The following is a 22363-nucleotide window of genomic DNA, read 5'->3' as shown; positions in this document are numbered from 1 at the left end:
ACATTTCTATACTGATTTTTGTTTAGCTTCAATTTGCTAGCCACACATTACCCTGAAAAGCCTGTGTATCCTTATTGTGTTGGTACTTTGAGACTCTGATCAAGTCCTTCATCTTCTCTTTATTAGCTTGTATAAAGTGGCATCTGGAGTCTCTTACTAAAAAAAATTAAAAAAAACCCAAAAACTTATTTTTTCAGCTTTCCTTGCTTCTATAGCTACTCTCTGAACCCTCAAAATGAAGTTCAACTGATAGTGCTGTCAGCGTCTTACTACAGAAACCTTTTCTGTGAGAATACCTCTGCAGGTTATGCAAGAAACTCAGTTTGGCCCTAACTTTTGGCTTCTAATTTTGGCTGAGCTAAAAACTAAGTCTGGGAGTAGCATGTCCAGGCTTTAACATGGAGATTTTGAACAACAACTTCAAGACACTTGCTTAGCTGGGAATTTTCACCAAAGGGCAAATCTTCATTCCAGAGCAATTGTCCAGACACATTTTATGCCGGTGGCTAAATTCCCACTGTAGGTAAAGCTCAAGGCCTATCCATGTTACAGAAGACTTAAGAGAGTGGGCTGAATTGCTGTGCAAGCAGCATTAGGGCTGTGCAAGCATCCCTACCCTGTGGCATGTTCCTTGGGCTCAGCACAGAGATGAAAATGCCTTCACCTTACAGGAAAATCTTGGGTTGCAAATTCATGTTTCACAAACTCCTGTTTTGTTTGCTTTCACTGAGGTAAGCTGGTTGCATTGCCTATTTTTAGGATTTTCTTGCGCCTTTTACTGAAAGAGAGAGTCAGCTGCTTATAAGCTGGTCCTTTAAGTTTATGACCTTAATACCACACATTCCATGTGTGATATCCACCTTTGATATCTGCTTTTGGAAAATGTCGGACAAGACTGTTCAGGTATTTTTGAAAAACAGGCTAGGGAAACATGGCTTATTTTCCCCTTGTTAAAGATCTCTGGTGACTTCCTCTTTGAATGCATCTCATTCCCTCATCATTTGGCTTTGCAAACAGAAATCTGGCAGATATCCTTTGTGTCAAGCAAGTGCCTTCTGTTATCCCCAAGGTAATCGTGAGCTGGCCAACTGGTAACCTTCTGAAAATAAAACCAGTATGGTACTCAAATACTGTAGAGATATGCTTTAGAATCTGGTACCCAAATCCTTTGAATATTCAGTCCACCCTGGGCACAATCTGATCCAGAAAAATATTGTGATCTGAAAACTCTGAGATGCTAAAATACTGTTTTTGGCTCACTGGTCACAGGAATAAAGAGCAGAAAGTGGAAACCAAGCTAAGAGGCGTTGCTTCAGTTATGACAGGAAGATGGGGGGTCAGAGGCACAGAAAGGGGTTTCTGGTGAAAGCAGTGCATAAGTGAGAACTGAGGTCTATTGGGGAGGTAAAGTCTGGGTGGAGATGTGAAGTTAAGAGTGTGGGGCATTGTGCTAAGGACATAGCACACAGTGTATCCAGCCTGGAGACCAAGAGGAGCATTTATAGCAGTGCAATCCAGACAGAAGAAACCAATCTCCCTAGCTGTGTATGGCAGCAGCATCTCTAGCACATCACTTAACCACAGTCACATCGCTGCTCTGAATCCCCTTTTCCTGTGCTGGGATATCACCAAGGGACACTAACCAGCACTGCTGAAAGGCTACCTTTGCAAGCAGGGCAAGGAGTAGGTGTCCTGTACAAAAGTTAATGATAAATCATGTGGTTGAACCACTCTTACATACCTGTGCAGAAAGGTCTGAATCCAAACGACCTTTCTTTTCAACCCTTAGAAGGAAAAAAACATCCTGTATTGATTTGTTTAGTTGCAATGCAGAGAGAAGTAGCTAAACTAATTACTGCTTAAGCCTGAAGTGGATCTTCCCTCTTTACTGTATTTATTCTTGACTCCACCACTAGAGTTTAATAACATATGTGGATTGTTCCTCTTTAGCAAGTGCTAGGTACTCCAGCCACTACAAACTCAACCTGTATTTCACAAATTGACAGTGTCATTCCCAGAAATAACCGCAATTAAACTCTGCAAAATACTTCGCTTTTGGATATGATCTCACCTTAGGTATAGCAGCCAGCAGTTCACTTAAAATCTATTTAATTGCAGGAAGATGGTTCCTATTCTTGCTCTGGGGTTCTACTTTGGGAAACATGATTGATACTTTAATATAATTCCTTCAGGGTTTTATTCAGACATTTGATTAAGACCTTCATATATCATTAAACAGGCTTTGTTCTCACATCTCTTTAAGGCTCAAAATAACAGGGCAGACTAAGAGAGTCCTGTATTTCAGAAGGCTTGGTGATGCTCTCCCTCAGGAAAGAGAAAACATGGTAGTGCTAAGTTCTAGTTTAAGCATTTGGGAAATTATTGGAATATAACAACAATAATAACAATAACAAAACCCAAATCAAACAGGAGGCAGCAGGGCAATAGGGGATGTGGAAAGAAAAAATATTTGTCTTGGATTAGACAGCAGCCTTCGAACCATGCCACTAGTGCACGTATCATTAATCTCTGTTTGCTGCAGACTGTGTAAATGGTGTTGACAAACAGCACATGGAGTTTACAATGTTCACTGGAAGAATTAAAATGGCTACCATTACTATATGAGACTGAAAATGTCAGTCATGTGTTAGTAATTTGAATATAATTAATTTCTAAAATAAATCAGGTAACATGTGACTCACAAGATGATGCTGAAAATGTAAAGGGTTATTTTAGATTTAAAGTCACCTTGGACTTAAATATAATTTTAATGTACAGCCTAAAAAGAACTGGCTACTGGAATGCTTATTCAAATTTCTCTGGATTTATTGATCCTGAGTTTGTAAACTGCATGGGCTACATGTAGAAGGCACAGCCCAAGCTTTAACCTATGTTTTAACTTGTGTTAAATTTTCAATAGATTGGCAGTAAAAGAAGCCATATAATGTGTGAATGTAAGAAGCTTGCAGCAGAGGAACTGAGAAAAGCATCCATATCTCCACAGAGCTCCATGTGTGCTGTGCCTTTCAAGAATGCAAACCAGCATTCCTCAAAAGAGGATGCTTAAAATATCTATTTTTTCCAGAGAAATGCTGCATGCAGTTTCCCTACTAGACTGAGACACTAATTAGGACATCCAGTTTCCAAACAATCTCTTCCATTAAATATTTCTCTTCTTTCTCTATAGTCCAAGCTTGCAAACAAAGAGAATTTTCTGGCTTCTCACCAATAAAAAGCTAATTATAGACAGCTTGATAATGTCTGACAATAATCTGGTCAGCTGACTCCTAGTTCCCAGACAACCTTAATGAGATGAAAAGGGAATATCACAATGACAGTACAACTTTTCAGCCAGTGGCTCTCATTTATTCCTCTCCAGGTACCAAAAAGGCCTAAACATACCCGTATGTTTCTGCTTGCAGGGAAATGGGTGGAAAATTAAAATCCAAACTGTATGACAGGTTGCCTCTCTCCATAGGGAGGGATTAATGCTAAATGAAGTGTGGATCCACAAATGTTTGTAGAGCCCAAAGTGAGCCACCTCTTCCAAACAGCCTTCCCCTTCTTCTCAGCCTGACTCAATTTGTGAACAGATACCAACTGTTCCTCCCCCTCCTGCCATCCTGGCAATGCTTTCCTTCCAATACATAGCATGGTCTCTTTCAGTTCTCTGCTGCTCCTGAGTCCTTCATACCCATCAAGAAGAAAGATCCCAACTTCATCATTCCAATTAGCTCTTCCAGGAGAGAAAGAGGCAGTAGCAGTGTCTGAAGTACGCTGGTGCTTCCACCATGGTACACATTAAAAGGTATTTAGTAGTTCTCAAAGGAGCTGCTGAGTCTGTGTGTCAGGCTTTTTGTGGCTGGCAGCCTACCCTAGGACTAATGTGAGCTGTCAGAACAGATCAGTTAAACTCCAGTCTGTGATAGGATGATCAATCTTGAAGATAAAGGAAAAACAGTAGATATCTTAGCTTTTACACTAGTCTAATGACAAATTTTAGTACATTTTCTTAAGCAATTTGAAGGAGCATAGTCTAAATGAATAGACTTAATTCTCTTAACAAAACGAAAGGCAACATTAAGTAGTTTGCACTGATGTGTCCTAGGCCCCATGGCATTTGGTATTGTCAATACAGACCTAAATGACAGACTGTAGACTGTCTTGTCATTTTGCCCATAACTTCTAGATGTGAGAAGCTAGTATCTGTTGGAAGGTAGGGGCAGAATTCCAGAGGATCCCCACAAATTGGTGGTGGTGTTCTGATAAAAACAGGATGCAATTCGACAGTGGCAAGTTAAAAGTTCTACAGATATGCAGGAAAAGACCCAACTGTAAGTCAAGCAGAGGAACAGGTAGTTGGAAAGCAATTCTGCTGAAAATCCACAGGAGGACCCTGACAATAACAAGTGGTCCAGAGAGGACAGGGCCTCACCAAGACAGTGAGGGAAGAGAGGCTAACCTTATTCATCCACATAAAAAGAAGCAACTCAAATGCAAAGAAGGTTATAACCAGGAAACTATCTGTTCTCCTTGTACTCAGAAAGTAAGGAGAGGGCTTGCATTTCAGCTAGGAAAAACTCTATAGCAGTGAAAAGAGTAAACCTTTGAAAGAGACTGCTTGGGAAAATTGTGAAGGTTCATAGCTTTGCAAATACTTAAGAACAGGTTAAGCAAATGTTACTTGAGATATGTCTTATCTGTACACTTGTACCACTCGTGGGTATGGATAGAGGACTCTTGACAGCTCTTCAGTCCCATTCTTGATTGTCCTGAACACTCAGAGCATGAACATCCTGGGTTGCCCTTGAGAGCTGCCATTTAGTTAGTTCTAATTCCTATCAAAAAGTCCTGTTGGAGGATGTCAGAGCAACATCCTGGCCAGACATGGGGACAGGTAAGCATTTAAGAACAGCTGGCATGACTGCTAACCTTTGCTATGTGATTATATTCCACTATCTCATACTTCTGTAGGTTTGAACTGCCTATTTAAAAGTGTTCATTATTTCTGTACGATGGTTCTGAAGCTACTTGAAGATAAGTTTGTGATGCTTTTTGCTTCCTTTTTGTCACAAATTCAGGGATGTAGTACTGCAGTTTTCCTTCAAAGAGCCAAGCTTTGAGAAGCAAGGAATTTCAGCCTACTTTTCATCTGATCCCCATAGCTTCTGTTTTGTAAGAGTATTTTGGCCTACCACTTCCTGTAGTTACTTGTCCTTCAAATCAAAACCAGAGGCTTACTGAAAAATCTTGGCAGTGGTAATATTAAAGCAGTAGTTAAAATCTAGATTTCTAGTGAACAAGAACTTTCTGAATCAAAACCTGCCTCTAGTTATGTATCAGCAAATCTTTATTTTACCAAAATAAAGAGCTTCACATGGAGATGATCTTCATATTGCACCTTTGTTTTTCTCAGCCAGGAGAGATAGGAGCAAAGTCCATCAAAGCACGGATACAGCAAGAGATCCAGTCAGGTTTTAACTACTACAACATTTTGATTCTATAAACTCTAAATTATAGAATTCTATAAATTCTATAAATAAATTCTATTCTATAATAGCTCCTACTGCAGCCACATTAGAAGAGATGGAAGTTCCTTCTGGCTTTTTTTTGCCAAGGCTGTTATTGTTGATCTGCCAGGTTAAACACCCTGGAGGTTTCCTCCTCTATGACTATCTAGTAATCTTTGACCTGTCTTTATCTTTTAGAATCAGTGGTCATCTAATCCAGTCTAGTCCAGTCAACTAGACATGCTTGGCCTTCAGATCTGTTCCAGTTGCTATTTATTCCACTGCCTCTTTGTTGCTGTTTGCTTTTGCTCACCTTGTGTTGCTTTACTTTCTCACTGTGGCACCTTCTCTACACTGTTCCCTTTCCTCCTCTGGGTTCCTGTTGCTACAGACACCCACTGAAGGAATCTTGTCTCTTGACTTGTTTTCACAAGGGAGAAGTACACAGAATTTTACCAGAGATCAGCAGCAGCAGACAACCATCTAGTAAATATCTAGTGTTCAGCAGCAGTCAACTCCAACAACTGCTATCAAATATTTGTAATTCTTACTGTAATATATTAAACACTGAAATTAAGGTCTTAATGGAATTATGTTATTTTTTCAAAACCCATATGAGACAAAGAGGTCCTTTTGTAAATAGGGAAGCACTTTGGAAGACATGAGGGATTTCAAGCTGCTTTCTCTGCTGAAGAGAAATGCATACTTTGCTCATTGTAGGTCAAACAACGAACAGCAGTACTGTGAAATGCAGCTGGAACAGCATGAAGGCTCTCCAGTGAAGTCTCAGACAGTTGTGCATGCCATGATGGCCTCAAGCCTGGCTTACTGCAGCATGCTCACTTTGGGATGAAAGCAGGCACTTTATGCTGTACCATGAACAAGGCACGATGACGTGGCTGGGTAACATCTGTGTGCTGTGCCCTGTGGTGGCTCACAGTTCACCTCCCAGGACACAGGACAGAGCTGACCACTGTAGAATCTGCTGAGGGGTGGAGAGCAGGCTTACCATGGAAAATTGATTGGGACTGAAATGATTTTGGATTTTCCCTGAACTCTCCCTGGCTGAAATGATTCATCTGACAACATGGAGATGTCAAATGAGGAGGAATATTTCCTTCATTAAATTAATTACTCATTCATATGTTTTATCCAGATCCAGTGTAGCCTAAAGCTTTTCCATTTTAATGATGTTTTGAAACAGAGAGAAACCTTTATGCCTTTCTGGGAGGGATGGAGAGAAGAACTGAAAGAATCAAAGAGGCAAATCAAAAGTAAACTGTTTTCTAACTGAAGAGAGGTATAAAACAAAGTTCTCAACCTTATTTTCCTTAAAAATGCATTAAACAAACTTACTGAGAAGAATGATTTGTCAGCAACAGCAAACTAACCCTGCCTGTGCCAGGCTGTCACCTGCCTGAGCTTTGACAGGCCACATAGAGGCAGTTAAAGCATCACCCTGTCATGCAGTTGAGCCTCTAGTGTCCCTGCTTCTTCCCTATCTTCCATTTATACCATATTAGTTTAGTATCATTGATACATCTCTCTTCCTATCAAATCGAGCTGGCCAACAGCTTTGAAAGTTACTGAGAGGGGACTGACAGGCAGACAGCAGAAAACATATGTACTTATGACTCATTTCCTTTGGAAATCAGGCTGAAAACAAATAAACTTAAGACCAGAGGGATGATTCAGAATATTATTTGCTTAAAAAAGTCAGACTTTGAACTATGCAAAAGCATAAGCCAGTCCTCTAATAAGATATTTGCTCTTTAATATAAGCTGTGGCAAAGTGCTTCAGGTAAAAATCTCAGATCACTCCCAAAGCCTTCATAAACCACATTTATGCAGTGAATTGCTGGCAGTGGAAGGATGAGGCAGGAATGCATCTCTGACTGGGGATAATGTCCACCCCAATAGCAGCTGTGTTCAGGCACCAGGAACACCAAAATCATTGCACTGAACCAATAGAATTCTCTGTCTTGACTGTGCCTTTTGGATTAAGCTGAGGAAGAGGAAGATACGCTGTAACAATTACATGATGAATGGGTTCTGCTGACAAGGATGCTGGTCTGAAAAGAGATCACTAGTAGGATATCTTAGGAATAATTTCAGAATGGAGCCTGTTTAGTGCTTTATTAATAGCCCTGTGCCAAAGTCAGAGTGACCTACTGACTGTCAAGTTCAAAGATACTGTCAAAAGGGATGAGGATGACAATGTCATATATAAAGAACTACATGACCTGGTACACAGAAGTAAATTTATTTGCAATAGAATTTGGTGATACAAAATTTAAGACCATACTAAGAATTTTTTGCTAAAATTTTTGAGCTCATGAGTTGGGAAAAAACGAAGAGGAAAAGGACGTGAATACACCAGAAGATCAAAGAATGACTGAGTCACTATGTGACATGGCCATAGATGGGAAAATTAAAATCTTAGAGAAGTTTATTCAAAAATTCAAACCAGTTAGCAGTGGTTCTCAAGCATGAAAATCTAATATTTGCTTTTCAATTTTTATCCTATTTAATAGGGCAGTGAATGTTCTGATTAGCTGTATGTCTAAGCCTTCTTTTCTAACCTTATTAGGTTCTTTAACTCCATGATACCTTCTGGCACTTTACTCCCAAGTTAATCAGACCTGAGGCTTAAAAATTATTTTGTATTAATCTATTAATTTAATTTACTACCCCACCCCATGAGCCACCTCACAGTGGAGGTGATGGAGTTTGAGCGCCATCACAGTAGTTAGGGAATGTAAAAAGGAAAATCAATCTATTTGCTTTGTACTTCCAGTATAGGTGAGGATCTTACACTGCTCTAGTTTCCTTGCAGCATGAACACACTACTGTGTCTTAAGCAATTAATCATTGCAAAGCATTTAAGAGGACAGTAATCTAGGATTTGAATTATGTTAGTATTAAAAATATATGGTGACTAAAGGAGTTGAGGCTTAACTTTCCCCCACATTGTTTGATGAAAGAATGATTGCTTCAGGTATGGTACAGAGATTCTGATTTGATCCTTTTTGAATCACTAGACAACAGAAAAGGTGCCTTTGCAGAACAACAGCTAGGGCTGACTTAGGATGATTTTCCAGAGCACCCTAAGACACTCCTTCTCTCATTCTTTCAGCTGATCTTGCAGTTCTGCTTCTTCATGATCAGCTGGGTGGTGTGATGTTCTCCCTGGGCAGCTCCTGTTTGCTTGGATTTATTCTCTGAAAGTGTGGATGAAATAAAATCTTTCTGCCCTCTTCCTCTCTGGAAGCAGAGGTGAGCAGAGGTATGTGAATTCTCACAGCTTCTTCCCTGCAGCTGGTTGAAAGATTCTTAGATTGTCCTTTATTTCATAAAGATGCTTTTCATATCACAGTACATTTCTGGATTTCATGGTGACTGCAGGGATAACACAGCACACTGGGGTTAGATGTTTGTTAGTCACATTGGTCCAGGAATAGACAAAGAAAGCACAAAAAGTCTGACATAAATTTTCAAGTCCCAGACATGTCCTTGGCTTTTCATTAATTTCAGGAGTAAATTTCCTCTCCCATACTCTAGGCAATGTACAGGGCAATGAATACCCCACTGCTTGTTTTGTATTCTCATCTCCTTCTGCTTCAGGTAGCAGTAAACAGCTTTGCTGTCTGGAGTAGAGTCTTTCAAACTGGAAAAGGCTGAAGATAAGCAGCATCCAACTGAGCTGATCTGAAAGCAGTCTTTACGTGTTAGGCTAAACCTTACAGACTCATCAAATGGGCAGCAAATTTTCACCACTGCCTGACTGGGTTCTTCCAAGAGGGCCCTGAATGCTAAGGTGACATATACTCAAGGTAACTCATCTGAGTTTCATCAGGTAGGAAATGAGCTTTCTGTCAGATGTCTCTGATGTGGCCAGGCCAGAACAATGCCAGGGGCGTGGAAACCTTGTAATCAGGGCATCAAAGGAGCTTTGGAAGCAAAATTTGAGGAACACTAGTTTGGTGGCTCTTTGCTGGCTGACCCAGCTGTTTCTTTCCAGCAGCTCCCAGGCAACTGGTTGGACAGCTAGATTATCAGAGTTTTGCTGTTTGCCACTCTGATATGAAAGGAGTTGCTGTTGCCATCGATGCAGAACAATCTACATGACAGCCCTCTAAACTGGCAGCAAGTAAATGCAGTGGGCAGTGCTCCCACTAAAGAAAGAAAGGAATACTGAGCAGTGTCTATAAAAGTAGTTGCTTTAGTAGGGCAGAGATTTGATCTGTCAAACACAGATGTGCTGGAGAAGGAAAAATGATGAAGCCTTGAAAGCAACAATCAGTGTCCTGGGTCCTGAAAAGCTTCTGTAGCAATGTAAGTAAGGATGGTTGTTTTCTGCACAGAGGGACATATACAGGGTTGCAGTTCCTGCCTTGTTGATGGTACATGTGAGTGAAAAGGACTGAGATAACACCATAGTCAGGACCTTGAGACACAGGACTTGTCAGGCAATGTTTTTCTGGAAAATATCCACAACTACTAAAGGTGCAAACAGCATGGGATTGCTTTTTTCCCCCACACTTCTGTTAGGAGGCTATTGCAGAACTATTCAGTGATGGTGACTTACACTGCCAAAGGCTTTCAAGTTAAGTATGTGCTACTGTGATGGGCAGAATTGTGGTCATGGCCACACAGGACATACATGTGTTAGAATTCATGGCCCTGACTGGAAGAGTTGGTCATTTTATCAAGGTGAGTGACACAGCATGTAAAGATAGGGAATAGAGTCTCATGCTTGCACACATACAGTAGAGAGGTCACACAAAACCAGGTAACCAGCACCAACTGACTGGCTTCCATTTACATGTCACATCACCCACCGAGGGGATGAGAAGACTTCACTGGCATAACAGAGATGGGAGGTGTCTGGGAAAGAACAGAGCTTTGTGTGGGAGGTCAAAAAGTCTGACATAGCTGTGCTGCAACTGGGACAGCAAGTAAAGGAATTCAAAGGGTAGAGGCACAGACTATGCAAGCAGCCCTGACTTCTGTGCTGAGACATATGATGGGAAAACTGGGTACACAGGACAAAGACAAGGAGAAGCAGATGGTGCTATCCAGCCTATGAGCCTCAGGGCAATGGTGTGTCAAGAATTTTGGAAAGTGGGGAAAATGGGACAGATTTTGAAGTTAAGATCATGACATCAGTCATTGCCTAGTAATAGATGAGTTCTGGCATGTCAAGCTATGACAGCTAAAGACCACTGCTCCCAGCTGCCACTTTTGCCATAGATTATCAGAGAAAAAACATGACTGTGCCTAAACCATTTCCATGAACTGTCTTAGTGCTGTTTGTGGCAGTGTCCTAAACTCCAAATGGCTATCCTGAGACTGATTTTTCTGCTCCAGCCCCACATTCAATGGTTACCATTTTCAGCTGCCTAGGCAAGTGTAGAAAACCACTACTACCACCTATTAGCTTCACTCAAGTAAATGTGCCCCAGCTGGAGTTATGTTCAGCAATTCCAGCAAAGCTTCCACAAACTGCACTGACTCTACAATCGTTTTAGAGAGAACAGAATAGTAGCACTCCATGCCACCATAAGATTTACCTGCATCCATCCATCAATGTCCTGAGGCTACTGTTTCCCATCCAAGATGCAGTGCAGAAATGAACAAAAGGAGAGAGATTCCTGAGCAGCCATTAGTAACACCTTTCTAGTCAATGATAGTTACTTCTGACTTTTTTTCCAAGCATTTTTAACCCTCAATATTAGTCACTGGTATGGTCATCTGAGTAAGCTGAAACCAGAATTTATAGCAGTTGTCTCCCTTCCCTATCAATTTCTCATCCATGAAGCAAGAGAACAAATAAATAGTCAGTAATTTTTCTCAAAAGTTTATTACGTATCTTCTCCCTTTCTTCATTTTATTTCCTCCATTTCACAGTCCTTTGTATGTTACTTTCTGAGACACAACACAATGGCAAGAAGCTAGCAACATTTAGACCTCCCCTTTTATTTACACGGTTTACTTTTACTGTTTCTTTCCTCACAGCAGCTCCTTTACCGTCCTAGAATCCTAATGTGTGAACTCCTGATGATCCTCCATTCTTTGAATATCTGTAGCAATGGCAGAGGACAGTGGCAAGGAACTTGGGATGTGCTGCTGAACTGATAAACAGTTCTGAGAGAGGCTGGAGAAAGAGGCCTGGAGCTGGGTTAGACATTTCTGGGCCTGAGCCCAAGTGAACAGCAAGAAGACAAGGATGTTCCACCTGCTGAACCACTCAGAAGTGGCCCAGCTCCCAGAAAAGGTGGTAACAATGGACCTCATGGGTATATTTACCAATTGACTGGGACCCAGATTTAACACTACGTTTTACTGAACCAGCTGAACCATCTTCAGCACAGCACTGATGGAAACCTGTGGAGGTGTAAGAGGCAGTGACTCATTGCATAACTCTTGCTGAAGGAAACTCTAGGACAACATTTCAGAAGAGGATGGAGTAAAGCTGGAAAGATGTGCTACTACAGAACTCAGAAAACAGCAGTGTTCTCATGGTGGAAAACAAGCAGTACTCTTAGGTAAACAAATTAACCATTCTGTTCTTGGAGAGCTTTGTGATTTTCGGTATTTCCTGATTCATCTCCCATAGTAAGCTGTTGCTAAACTTTGAGGGATCTCAGGTCATCAAGACTGCAGCTCCTCTGGACAGTCTGGCCAGGCAATCTATATCTTCTCAGTTCTTTGTTTCAGGCTTATGCTGACAAGGTCAGCTGGGATAGGCTTCTCCTCACGCAAAGGGAATTAAACTTGAGGTAGAACTGGCTGCAAAAAAACCTGCAACCCACAGAGCCTTAAGTTTTGAAAAAGCCTGGGATAAATAGTGACATATATGGAGAAAAACACATCTGCCTCAGCAAGAGATGGTCTCAGACACATATCACTTAAACCAAGGTTGGTGGCAGCTTGCTATCCTTTCTCTTCCCTCCCTCACGCCCCCCTGGCATCTGGATGTATTTCCATCCCACCCTTCCAAAGCACAAGAAACTCCGTGAACAGGGGAGATCTTTGTTATCCTAAATAAAAAGGAATAGGTGAATACTGAGTATTTCTAAAGAGCAATTCATGACAATGGCTTTAAATTCCACATCTTTCTTAAATACATGTCAGAGTTTGGGCCTATCACTAAAAAACCACACACAGTCATTGGTGTTTATTCTCTGCTGCAGTTGCACCTCCCTGGAGCAGTAATTGCATCAGTCCTGTAAAACAAGGAGCTTCCAAGCATTTCAGGCTGGTCAGATGTATCTAAAACAAGAGTGCCAGGAAACACCCCCTACCAAGAAGTGAAAATGCAGACCACATCCTGCTGCTCTGTTTGCTGCTGCCCCTCTTTCCCACTGTATGGCATCCTTATAGAGGGTGTTTTTGTTGATGCAGTAGATTAAAAAAACCATCACATCAAGCAACAATCCAAGACTGCTTTAACACCCACAGCACCATGTGTCCTGGTAGAGTGTGTACTTGCTAACGGCTATATACTTGGATGGGCTTTTAGCAGAAACTCCTTTTGACGTCTCCTAGTGGGTGGTCAGTGGAAAGTTTTACCAGCTTTTCTCGAGTTTAGTTACATTTTTACTTGGATTACGTATTATAAGTATTTGTGTTTGGATTTCTCACCGGAAATACTCACAGAAGACCACGCAACTGATGGTAATTGGAAGTAGTACCTACACCCCAGCCTGAGGATGCTAGAAGGTTGCTATGCTGCTGGAAATGTCATGTTCTGTGGGATTGTCACTATGACCTTCACATAGCCATTGAAATGGTACCAGTGGAAATTTCTGCCAGTGTAAGAAGCCAAACATCATTTTCCAGACTGAGATGTATCTAGGAGAGCTAAATTTTTAATACTCTTCCAGGCATTTGTGCCCTCCTGGCAAGACTCCTATAGTCTGAATGGGAATATAAACACTCTACACCTACTTTACATTCATGTAATTAACAGCTTTACAGTACTCCCAGGAGGTCAAAAATGCAGATGGATAAACTGAAGTTTACAAAAGATTTTGTGAAGATAATACAGCTGGTTAGCACAGAGGGAGGATTAGCAAGCGGATCCCCCAGTGCCACTTGTCATCCCCAGATCTCTCTCTGGTTCTGTTTCTCCTGCCAGAATTAGCTCTAGAATTTCTGCATGCTTAGGAAAATCAGCAGAGGTTTGCTTATCACACTGCAACATTCCCTCACCAGAAAAGCTTAAAACTGTGCTTACCCTTAGCATTTTGCTGCTCTGGAATGACTAGGACTTGTTTCTTTCTGCAGAGTAGAGAGAGTGCTTTTAATCCTGTAAACTTTTAGGCAGTAATGGTGGCATAAAATAATCATTGCATTTAGTGGTTGCATTTGTAGTTGATAAATGACCCCCATCTGCATGCAGTACATAAAGCATTTGAGCTTCTTCTAGATCAAATATGCTGTATGAGTGGAAGGGAGATCAAGACCTGAGGTGTATTTGGCCAGTTTACTTTTCCACAAGCATTCTTTGTACATCCATCTGTTTTTTAAAAAAACATAAACCACTAACTTGTAGAAAACTCAGCTGAATGCACCCATCAGGATGCGATTGTGGTCCTTGTTCTTTATTTTTCAACAGGGCTGAGAGAGGCAAAAAGAGGTCAAATGACTTCCTCAAGGTCAGAGACCGCCAGTGAGTCATAAAGAAAGGACTGTTTGCATTACAACCCTGCATTCATTCCGGAAGGCTCTATGCTGCTGGTAGGCTTTTGTCTTTGCCTACCCTAGCAATTTCTGGGAGCCTTGGCCATGCTGCTGCTCTTGCCTCTGGTGACATTCATCAGAATGACTTGTGGTAAAATGACGGGGTATTGGCAGGCCCATGCAAGAACGCAGCAGCACAGTTGTGAAGGGCAGTCCCTTTAAGGCAAAACTCTTGGAGCTTAAAATGAAGCCCAGCTAGCAGCTTAGTGAAAGAAACATGAGCAGCTCTGCCAATGGCAAGTTCTGAAAAGCCTTGGCTGATTAAAAATAGTAAGTTTTTAAAAATCACAAGAACTTAAGACCCAGCAGATCTGGGATCCTTTGAAATGGGCTAAATAGTTTAGGCTGTGGTGTACCTCACAGCTCTACAACAGCAGACCTTGGAAAACACACCAAATATTGGGGGGCTTTTAATAAATATGTGAGCTGGCCACCCCATCTTACAGTAGAATTGCCTGTTGAAGGTGGTCTACAAAACTAGTGGACCTAAACAAGAATCTGTGTGCATATCTCTGCCTAAATTTACCTTCAGCAGGCAATGACAGGCACTGAAAACCGTTTAGTATTTGCCCACATGTGCCTACTCATGCACAGTTGGTCAGATTTTAAAAAAAGCCAAACTAACAACACCAGCCTTTACCCATGAGATCACACAAAATCCCCTCTGGGTTAATTTCTCACCTATGTGTATATTTACCTATAGTTGATGCTCCCCTCTGACTCTCATGCTGCATCTAAACAAGTCAATGTGTGTGTGCATCTGTAGCCGTGATGCAAAGCATCTCTGACAGGTGGATGTGTGGTGCCCACATGAAAAACGGCAGTGCAAAAGCAAGGTGGGCTTCTTAAATGCCAGGCTTAGAGAGTAAGCGGAGGTGCTAAAAGAACTTGATAATAAGGACACCCAGATGACAGCTGGTAATGCTACCGGCTATACTTCAGAGCTAAGTGAAAAGCTGCCTTCTCCAGAGTTAACATGTACTGCTGTTATGATTTCTGCACTATACAGATTTATTTATTTTAGAAACAGCTCTAGGCAGCCAGCAGTGCTCAGAAGCAAAACTCCCTGCATCTCCTCTGCTCCCCATGTCAAGTAACACTGATTTCAGCTGTAACAGTACGTGCTGGTGCCTCTGCTAGAGCCCATGGCGTATAGGAACTGGTGTCTTCTGCTGCATCACACTTAGAAAATGAAGTCTCACTGCTGCATGTCTTGAAGCTGCTATTAGAAATATATACTAATTACTGTTACATTTGTGAGGAAACTCCCTCTCCTCTCTTCCTTTCTCTTTCAATGTGAATTCACTGATCTTCTTGCTAGAATGGGAGCTCTGTGACTAGGAATAAAAACACTGCAATTCCAGTTTAACTGCACACTCCCCTCTCCAGCATGCAGGGCATTTCTTTAAAATTGCTTGCAGATAGCTCAGCAGACACACACAAAGCTGTGCATTTCTGAGACAAGTGCTGTTCTCTGCTTTGTGCATGCCATCTACTGAAAACATGTGACAACCGCCTGTGCAAAATGACAGCTTGACCTGCTGTGAGGTTATCCCAGGAAAAGTACTGCTTCTAAGTCCAAGGTTAATTATACTTACCTCCTCCTGTGTTCATACTGGTTAAATTTAGAAAAAGATCTGTTCATATTTAGGATAAAGATGGAGAATGTTTCTCACACCAATTGCTACTGATGACAAGATCAAATACAACCAACAGTGACAAAAATTCCTTGCACAAACATGAAACTGTAAAAAAGTGAGCTGGACAATGACAATGACACAGGACAACTCCATCAGCAGGAGTCAAGCCATTTCTAGCAAGTGGAACTTGTGTACTGGCAGAAAGTGCCTCAGAAGCAAATTCCATTTCTCTCTCCCACTTCATTTACCATCTACCTACCACGTCTCATTTGTATCTAACAGAGATAGTGCCTGTGAGCCCTTTTTCAAGCCCAGGAGCTCACCAAGCTATATTGTTCAGAGTATTGTGGGCTCTTTGTGTAACCTTGCCAATCTAAATGATCCTTGCCAAATACAATCAATGGATATTAATAAACCTGTGAACAGAAATTTGTAGAGAGACAAAATTACATCTGTGCAATTATGGTATCACTCTGAAATCTCACTGGCCTCTCTACCTACGATATTTCAATAGGCTTTTGAAGGAAGAGTATTTGGAAACATGATGAAAAGGAGCTAAATTGTGCTCCCTATTTCATCCCAAAAGGCGTGTTGAATGTAAGAGATTGGCATGCATTATGATGAGGGGATGCTGGCTCAGTGTTTCAAACCATTCACTTTATACTGCATCTTTTCTAGCACTAGAGAACAGGAAACAAAGCTAACAAACTCTGTCTAGAAAGCCAAAAGCTAACGTCCTGATTTGCACCATTTTTACCCCCAAGGATATGAAGGGTGATGAGTGACCCTTCATCCTTCTGCAAAACAGCAGAGCTTTTTTAATGCTATTATTTTGTGTATCTTGTCCAAGTTATGAATGCTCTCTTCCCTGTATGTACCTGGGCATAAGTTTTTGTTGTAGAGATGCTTTCAGGTTTGGAAAGAAAAAAAACATGTGCTGCTGGGGACCAAAAATAACATCTGATCCTGCACTTGTTTGGATAAAGCTTCTTGAAGTCAACAGGAGTTCTGTTTCTGTAATGACTTCAGAATCAGACTACAAAGTAGTTAAACCCCCCACCACTCCTCTCCATCTTCCTGCAGCACTTCTAAACAGATGGCAAGGAGCAAAGGGAGGCATGATCAAATGTCTACTGACCACAGTGATGACTGGAAGCTAGCGAAAAGCCAGGACTGTATTGGCTTTCAACTTTCAGTGCTAAGGAGCCAAAAAATTCTTTTTATATCTGGTAGAACTATTTGGAGGTATTGCAGTTGCGCCCAAACCCTTCCCCTTCCTTACATCAAATGTGGTTGGAGTCCGTCTCTCTGTAATACCATTAATTACAGGCTCCAGAGCCGGAGCTGCGGCGAAGGGACTGAAGGACATCGCGGGCTGAGGGTACAGCGCAGCAGGCAATCTTGGCCATTTCACAAACCACGATTTCTGTCAGCCGAAGCGCCCCAGGCACGCACCGCCGCCCTGCCACCTGTCTCCCGGGGCAAGAGGGCACGGATTCATCGGGGGCGGATGGAGCCGCCCGGGAGAAGGGCTGGGGGTCGCGGGCAAGCCCGAGCGCCAGATGCGGCCGTGCGCCCCCTCCCCAGCGCTGCCCGAGCAACGCGGCTGTGCCCAGCGGGAGCGCGGACGCGAAAATGGAAGCCAGCGGAAGGGAAGGAGATGCGGCGAGCGGAGCGGGGCGGCAGCGCTGCTCTGCGGAGGGGGAGGGAGGTGTGCGCGGCGCAGGTGGGGACCCGCCGCCCCCCGCCCGCGGCCCCGCTGACCTGCCAGGCTGTTGTAGCAGTCAACCTCGATGGCCTCCACCGCCTGCCGCTGCTCCTCGCTCAGCCCCGCCGCCGCGGCGGCGGCGGGAGGGCGCTGCCCGGCCGGCTCCTGGCTCAGCAGCAGCAGCAGAGCCTTCAGCTCCAGCAGGGCGCGGTGGTACTTGCCGATGGCCTCCCGGAATTTCTTGTCCTTGTAGCACTGCGCCCCTTCGCTCTTGAAATCCAGCGCCCGTCCGATGAGCTCGCCCGGCTCGGCGCTGCCCGCCGCCGCCGCCCGCGGCTGGGCACCGCCGGTGGGGCCGTGCCCATCGCCCGCCCCGCGGCCGCCGGCGTTCAGCTTGCCCGCCGCCGGGCTCGCCCTCTCCATGGCCGCGCCGCCGCCCGGCTCCCGCGCCGCCCTACGCGGGCGATGCCGCGGCGCCCGCCGCCGCGCTCCCGGCCTTGCCCCCGCGCCGCTCCGCGGCTCCGCCGCTCGCTCCCATCCTCCGGCGGCCGCCGCTCCTCCTCCCTCGCCCCGCCGCCCGCGGGGCGCCCGCCTCCGCCCGCCCCCGCCGCCCGCCGCGGGCACCGCCGCCCCCCGCTCCGCTGCGACCCCTGCCCAGCCCAGCGCGGCGCGGCGGGGGCGAGCCTCGGGCGTGGGGATGCGCCGGCTCCGCTCACCGCTCACCGCCCCGGCCCAGCAAGGGGCGAGCGTACGCCGGGACCCTCAGCGCCCCGGACTGGCTGAGCCCACAGACCCCTGCCCTCCGTCCTGCTCTCCCTGAGACTGAGCTCACTCCAGCCCCCACAGCCGTCTCCCTTCTGCCCTCCTGTGCCTTGCCCTCCCGTACCTGAGGGTATCGCCTCCCTGTCGGCAGGCTGGGATTCCACCTCCTCCATTCCCCTCCTCATCCCCGTTTCCCAGCTCCATCTCCTCTCCCAGATCCCACCAGTGGCCATTCACCATGAACACCTGTTCAGGGTCCCTCGAAGTGTTTCGGTGTGTGTACTCTGTATCACTGGGCAAAGAAGTGCCAGACCATGAAATTTCCTGTGTGCTCTGCATCAGAGCAGCAGAAGCCAAGGACCAGTAACTGCCCTGGCACCAGTAACTCAGGGACTTTGATTTTCCTGAAACAGATTTTCCTATGTGCTGCTGAAAAATTGGTCGATGCTCATTGATGCCTAGAACATGTCCTGGTTTGGGGGTATCAGAGTGGAGAGGTGACTCTCCTGCTGCAGACCAACAGCAGAAAAACTGTGTGGAGCATGAGGCATTGTTTTGTTAGACCTAACACCATGTCTGCATTGAATATTAGAACAGTTGGATGTATTTAGGTGTATTGTTGTAGGTATTTTGTAGGTCTTACCACGTGCTTAAAAACTAGAGGATGGATGAAAAAACCACAGTGTATTTTTTTTTCTCAATAATATATTGGAATGCGTATTTTCATTACCCATGCAACTGTTACATGATAAGGCTGCAGCTGCGGTGCAATGTGTTCAAGCTTCTCTCTGCAACCATGAGAACATTTTAAAATGGAGACGAGTTTTTCTTTGGGGTATGTACAGCCTACTGTGGTGGCTTGTGGTGTTGCAGTGCTGGACAAACTGGGATAGCTGTGTGGCATAGCTCCATGTAAAGGTATTAATGCAGGTCTGGGACCAGTAGTTGGATAATTCCTTGTTAGCAGGGCCACTGAGTTGTGCTTTATGCATTGGTAATGTTAGTCCCTGCTGCTAAGTTTCTGGACCTTGTTGAGGTTGTGGTCACAGCGTAGGACAGACACTCATCTACTCACTTGAATCCAAAAGCCAGAGCCACAAGGAGAAGCAAATAGCATCACACTGATTGTGATAGAAATACAATTTTGAAAATGCTTTCACAAGGGAAAATATAGCTAAGGCATTCAGCAGTGATTACATGATTTCAAGTGCTTTCATTTCCAGGTGCCCTACTATCTACATCTTCAAGAAATCTTACTTTATGAAAATGGATGCTCAGCATTTTCAGGTACCTCAAGCCAAGAGTGAGATAAATTACTTACAAATCCTGCTCAAAGTACATGTGATCTAAAATCAGGAAATCCTGGGGGGCGGGTGTGGTGGTGGTAGATATTAGTCACAGTAGCTAGAGTGGAATTGATGTGTGGAACCTAAATATTAAGGAAGGAACATTCCTGTTGGGACATTGTTTTAATCTGTCTGCTAGTCATATTACACAAAGTAAGTTTAAGTAATTTCAGAGGTTTCATTGTACCATTATTGATTGCAGCTTGGGAGAATTCACAAGGACAACATATATCTCTTGTGCTGGAACGCTGACTTTGCCAGAGGAAAGGAGATTGCCACAGAGGATTAATTGCTGAGATCTGAGCAGCTGCAGAAGCTATTGAAGAAGGAACTGTTTTCTTGGAGGGTGATGTAGCAAAGTGACATTGGGAGTAGTTGCTTCCCTTTTTCAGCATTTGCTTGAGCGCATGGAGTACATGGCATAGGGGGCACTGAGACATAAGTGACTTTTTCTCCTCTTCCACCCCCTCTGCTTAAGGGATCTTTGCGATTTCTTCCTTCGGCTACAGATCAACAGTGGTAGTCTGAAACAAGCTATGAAAAGTGCAAGTTTTCTTACAGAAGAGTTTGGCAGTGGCCACTGGCATTATGGGTGCAGATCTGGTCAGAAATGGTCACAGAATAGTGATAAAACTGGGTGGTCCTTGCATTAGGAAATATACTGAATCCCAAATTCTGCCTAAGCACCCAAATGAGTTTTCCACCTTGTAGTTCTTGCAGAAATGTCCAAACTCTCTTCCTGACATTGCTGGTGCCTATAAGGATGAATGCCGCAAGCTTGTAAATCCCAAAACAGACCATAACAGAAATGTCAGAATGGTTGCTGTTTATTTGCCAGCTTAGACCCTTTGTTGATAGCAAAGAGTATCCCTCAGCTGAGAGCTGGATCTCTCAGCGAGAGAATTCAAACCTGCCATAAGATGTGCAGGATGACTGGCAAAGGTCAGTTTAGTCCACCAGATCCTTCTTCCTGGAGAGGAGTTAAGTAGTGTTGGCTGTACTAAAATATTTAGGAAACATCACACAGACATAGGTCACCACACTGACCACAGCATAAGGGTCTGCTTTTGTTTGTTTTTTTGCTTTTCAAGAGGAATGTGGTGCTTGGAGGAAAACATGAGAAGCTGTCACCTTTCCAAGACGGACAAGATTTGTGCTTGAGAGATACCTCACATTTCATTTAACATATGATGTGATATTCAGGTCTAGATTTCAGCTGTCTCAGGTCCACTACACTCTCCATACAGTCTTGCCAGTGGTCAACACCTTTAGTGATATTCAGCTTGAAAACATGACAGGAACCTGAAAGCATCAGAAAGAGTTAGTTTATATATTATATTGATGCACTGAACTGTGAAATAAAGCATACATACATTCAGATAAAATGAAGCCAGTTTGCAGTCATTACCTGTGTGCCATGAGATGAGGTCATGGTATTGGTCAGTATTAGCTATTGTGCCTGTCTTTAGCCCAGTGGTGAGGGATTTTCTGACCGTAGAAGCAGAACACACTTATCTCTCCCATTCTGTAATAGATGGGCTGTACCTGTCTATCTGGATGCCCCCAGGTGCTGTGAGTATCCAAAACTGCCTGAGTGTGCCTGTCTCTCCTCCTCTGCACTGAGGTTTCCTTAGCATGTTCCAAAAGCATACACTTGCATTGCTTAATTATTATTAATAGTAGTATTATGCAGAGGCCACATGCTTCATAGGATATTTTAGGATCTGTGACTCACTAAACCATAATTTCCTGTTCACAGGTTACCTGAAGAAAATTGTCTTTTTGGCATCCTATTCTTGGCTGGAAGATGTGGGGGAAATGGTAAATACTGTGAAAAATACTGGATTTTACATATCTGTGAGCTGTCCCAGCCTTCCTCCAGGTACAATTGCTTCTGCCTGCACATAAGACAATTAATTTACAGGCATATGGAACAGATTCTCTGCATTTCAGGATACTTCAGTAAGGAAATTGGAAAGGTTCCTGAGACAGTTGAGGAGGCTGGGCACTTGGTCTCTGGTGGGGCATGGAAAGGCTGGAGAATCTTTCCAATGAAGAGAGGCTGAGGGAGTTGGGGTTGTTCAGCCTGGAGAAAAGAAGGCTTGGAGGGAGGGACTTTATTGTAGCCTTTCAGTACCTAAAGGGGGCTAGAAGAGAGTTGGAGAGGGACTTTTAACAAGGGCAGGTAGTGTTATGACATGGGGGGATGGCTTCAAACTGAAAGAGAGTAGATTTATTGGACATAAAGAGGACTTTTTTTTTTTTTTTTTTTTTTAATGAGGGGGGTGAGGCACAAGAACAGATTGCCCAGAGAAGCTTCTAGAGTACACATCCCTAGGAGTGTTAAAGGCCAAGCTGGATGGAGCCTTGAGCAACGTGAGCTAGTGGAAGTTGTCCATGCCCATGGCAGGTAGGTTGGAACATGGTGATCTTTAAGGTTACTTCCAACCCAAACCATTCTATGCTTCTTCTAGATGGATGTGAATCCACTGTAGCATTTATGCTGTTAGGTGAGCTTTTTATAAATTGGAACTCTAAAGTTTGCTATGAGGAAGCAAGTTTATATATATTGAAACCAGGTATCAATTTGGAAAGCAGTATAGCATGTAAGACCTCAGTCCAGTTTTTGTGCATTCATTCATGTTGATG

General features: G+C 43.6%; 1 protein-coding gene across 1 annotated transcript in view; it reads right to left on the bottom strand.

Annotated features, from left to right (window-relative positions):
* Positions 1–18426, bottom strand: part of TTC9 (tetratricopeptide repeat domain 9) — a 28633-nt gene extending 10207 nt beyond the window's left edge. Inside the window, exon 1 of the mRNA XM_071427200.1 lies at positions 17663–18426. Coding sequence (XP_071283301.1) covers positions 17663–18029 — 367 coding nt within the window. The 5' untranslated portion in view covers positions 18030–18426. The remainder of the gene's footprint in view (positions 1–17662) is intronic.
* Positions 18427–22363: the final 3937 nt, after the last annotated feature.

Source organism: Agelaius tricolor, unplaced genomic scaffold (genome assembly GCF_023055355.1).
Source record: "Agelaius tricolor isolate 1412-34295 unplaced genomic scaffold, bAgeTri1.0.p SCAF_5, whole genome shotgun sequence".
Lineage (NCBI taxonomy): Eukaryota > Metazoa > Chordata > Aves > Passeriformes > Icteridae > Agelaius > Agelaius tricolor.
Note: the sequence above shows the minus strand (reverse complement) of the source record. Positions and strands in the feature narration are given on the sequence as shown.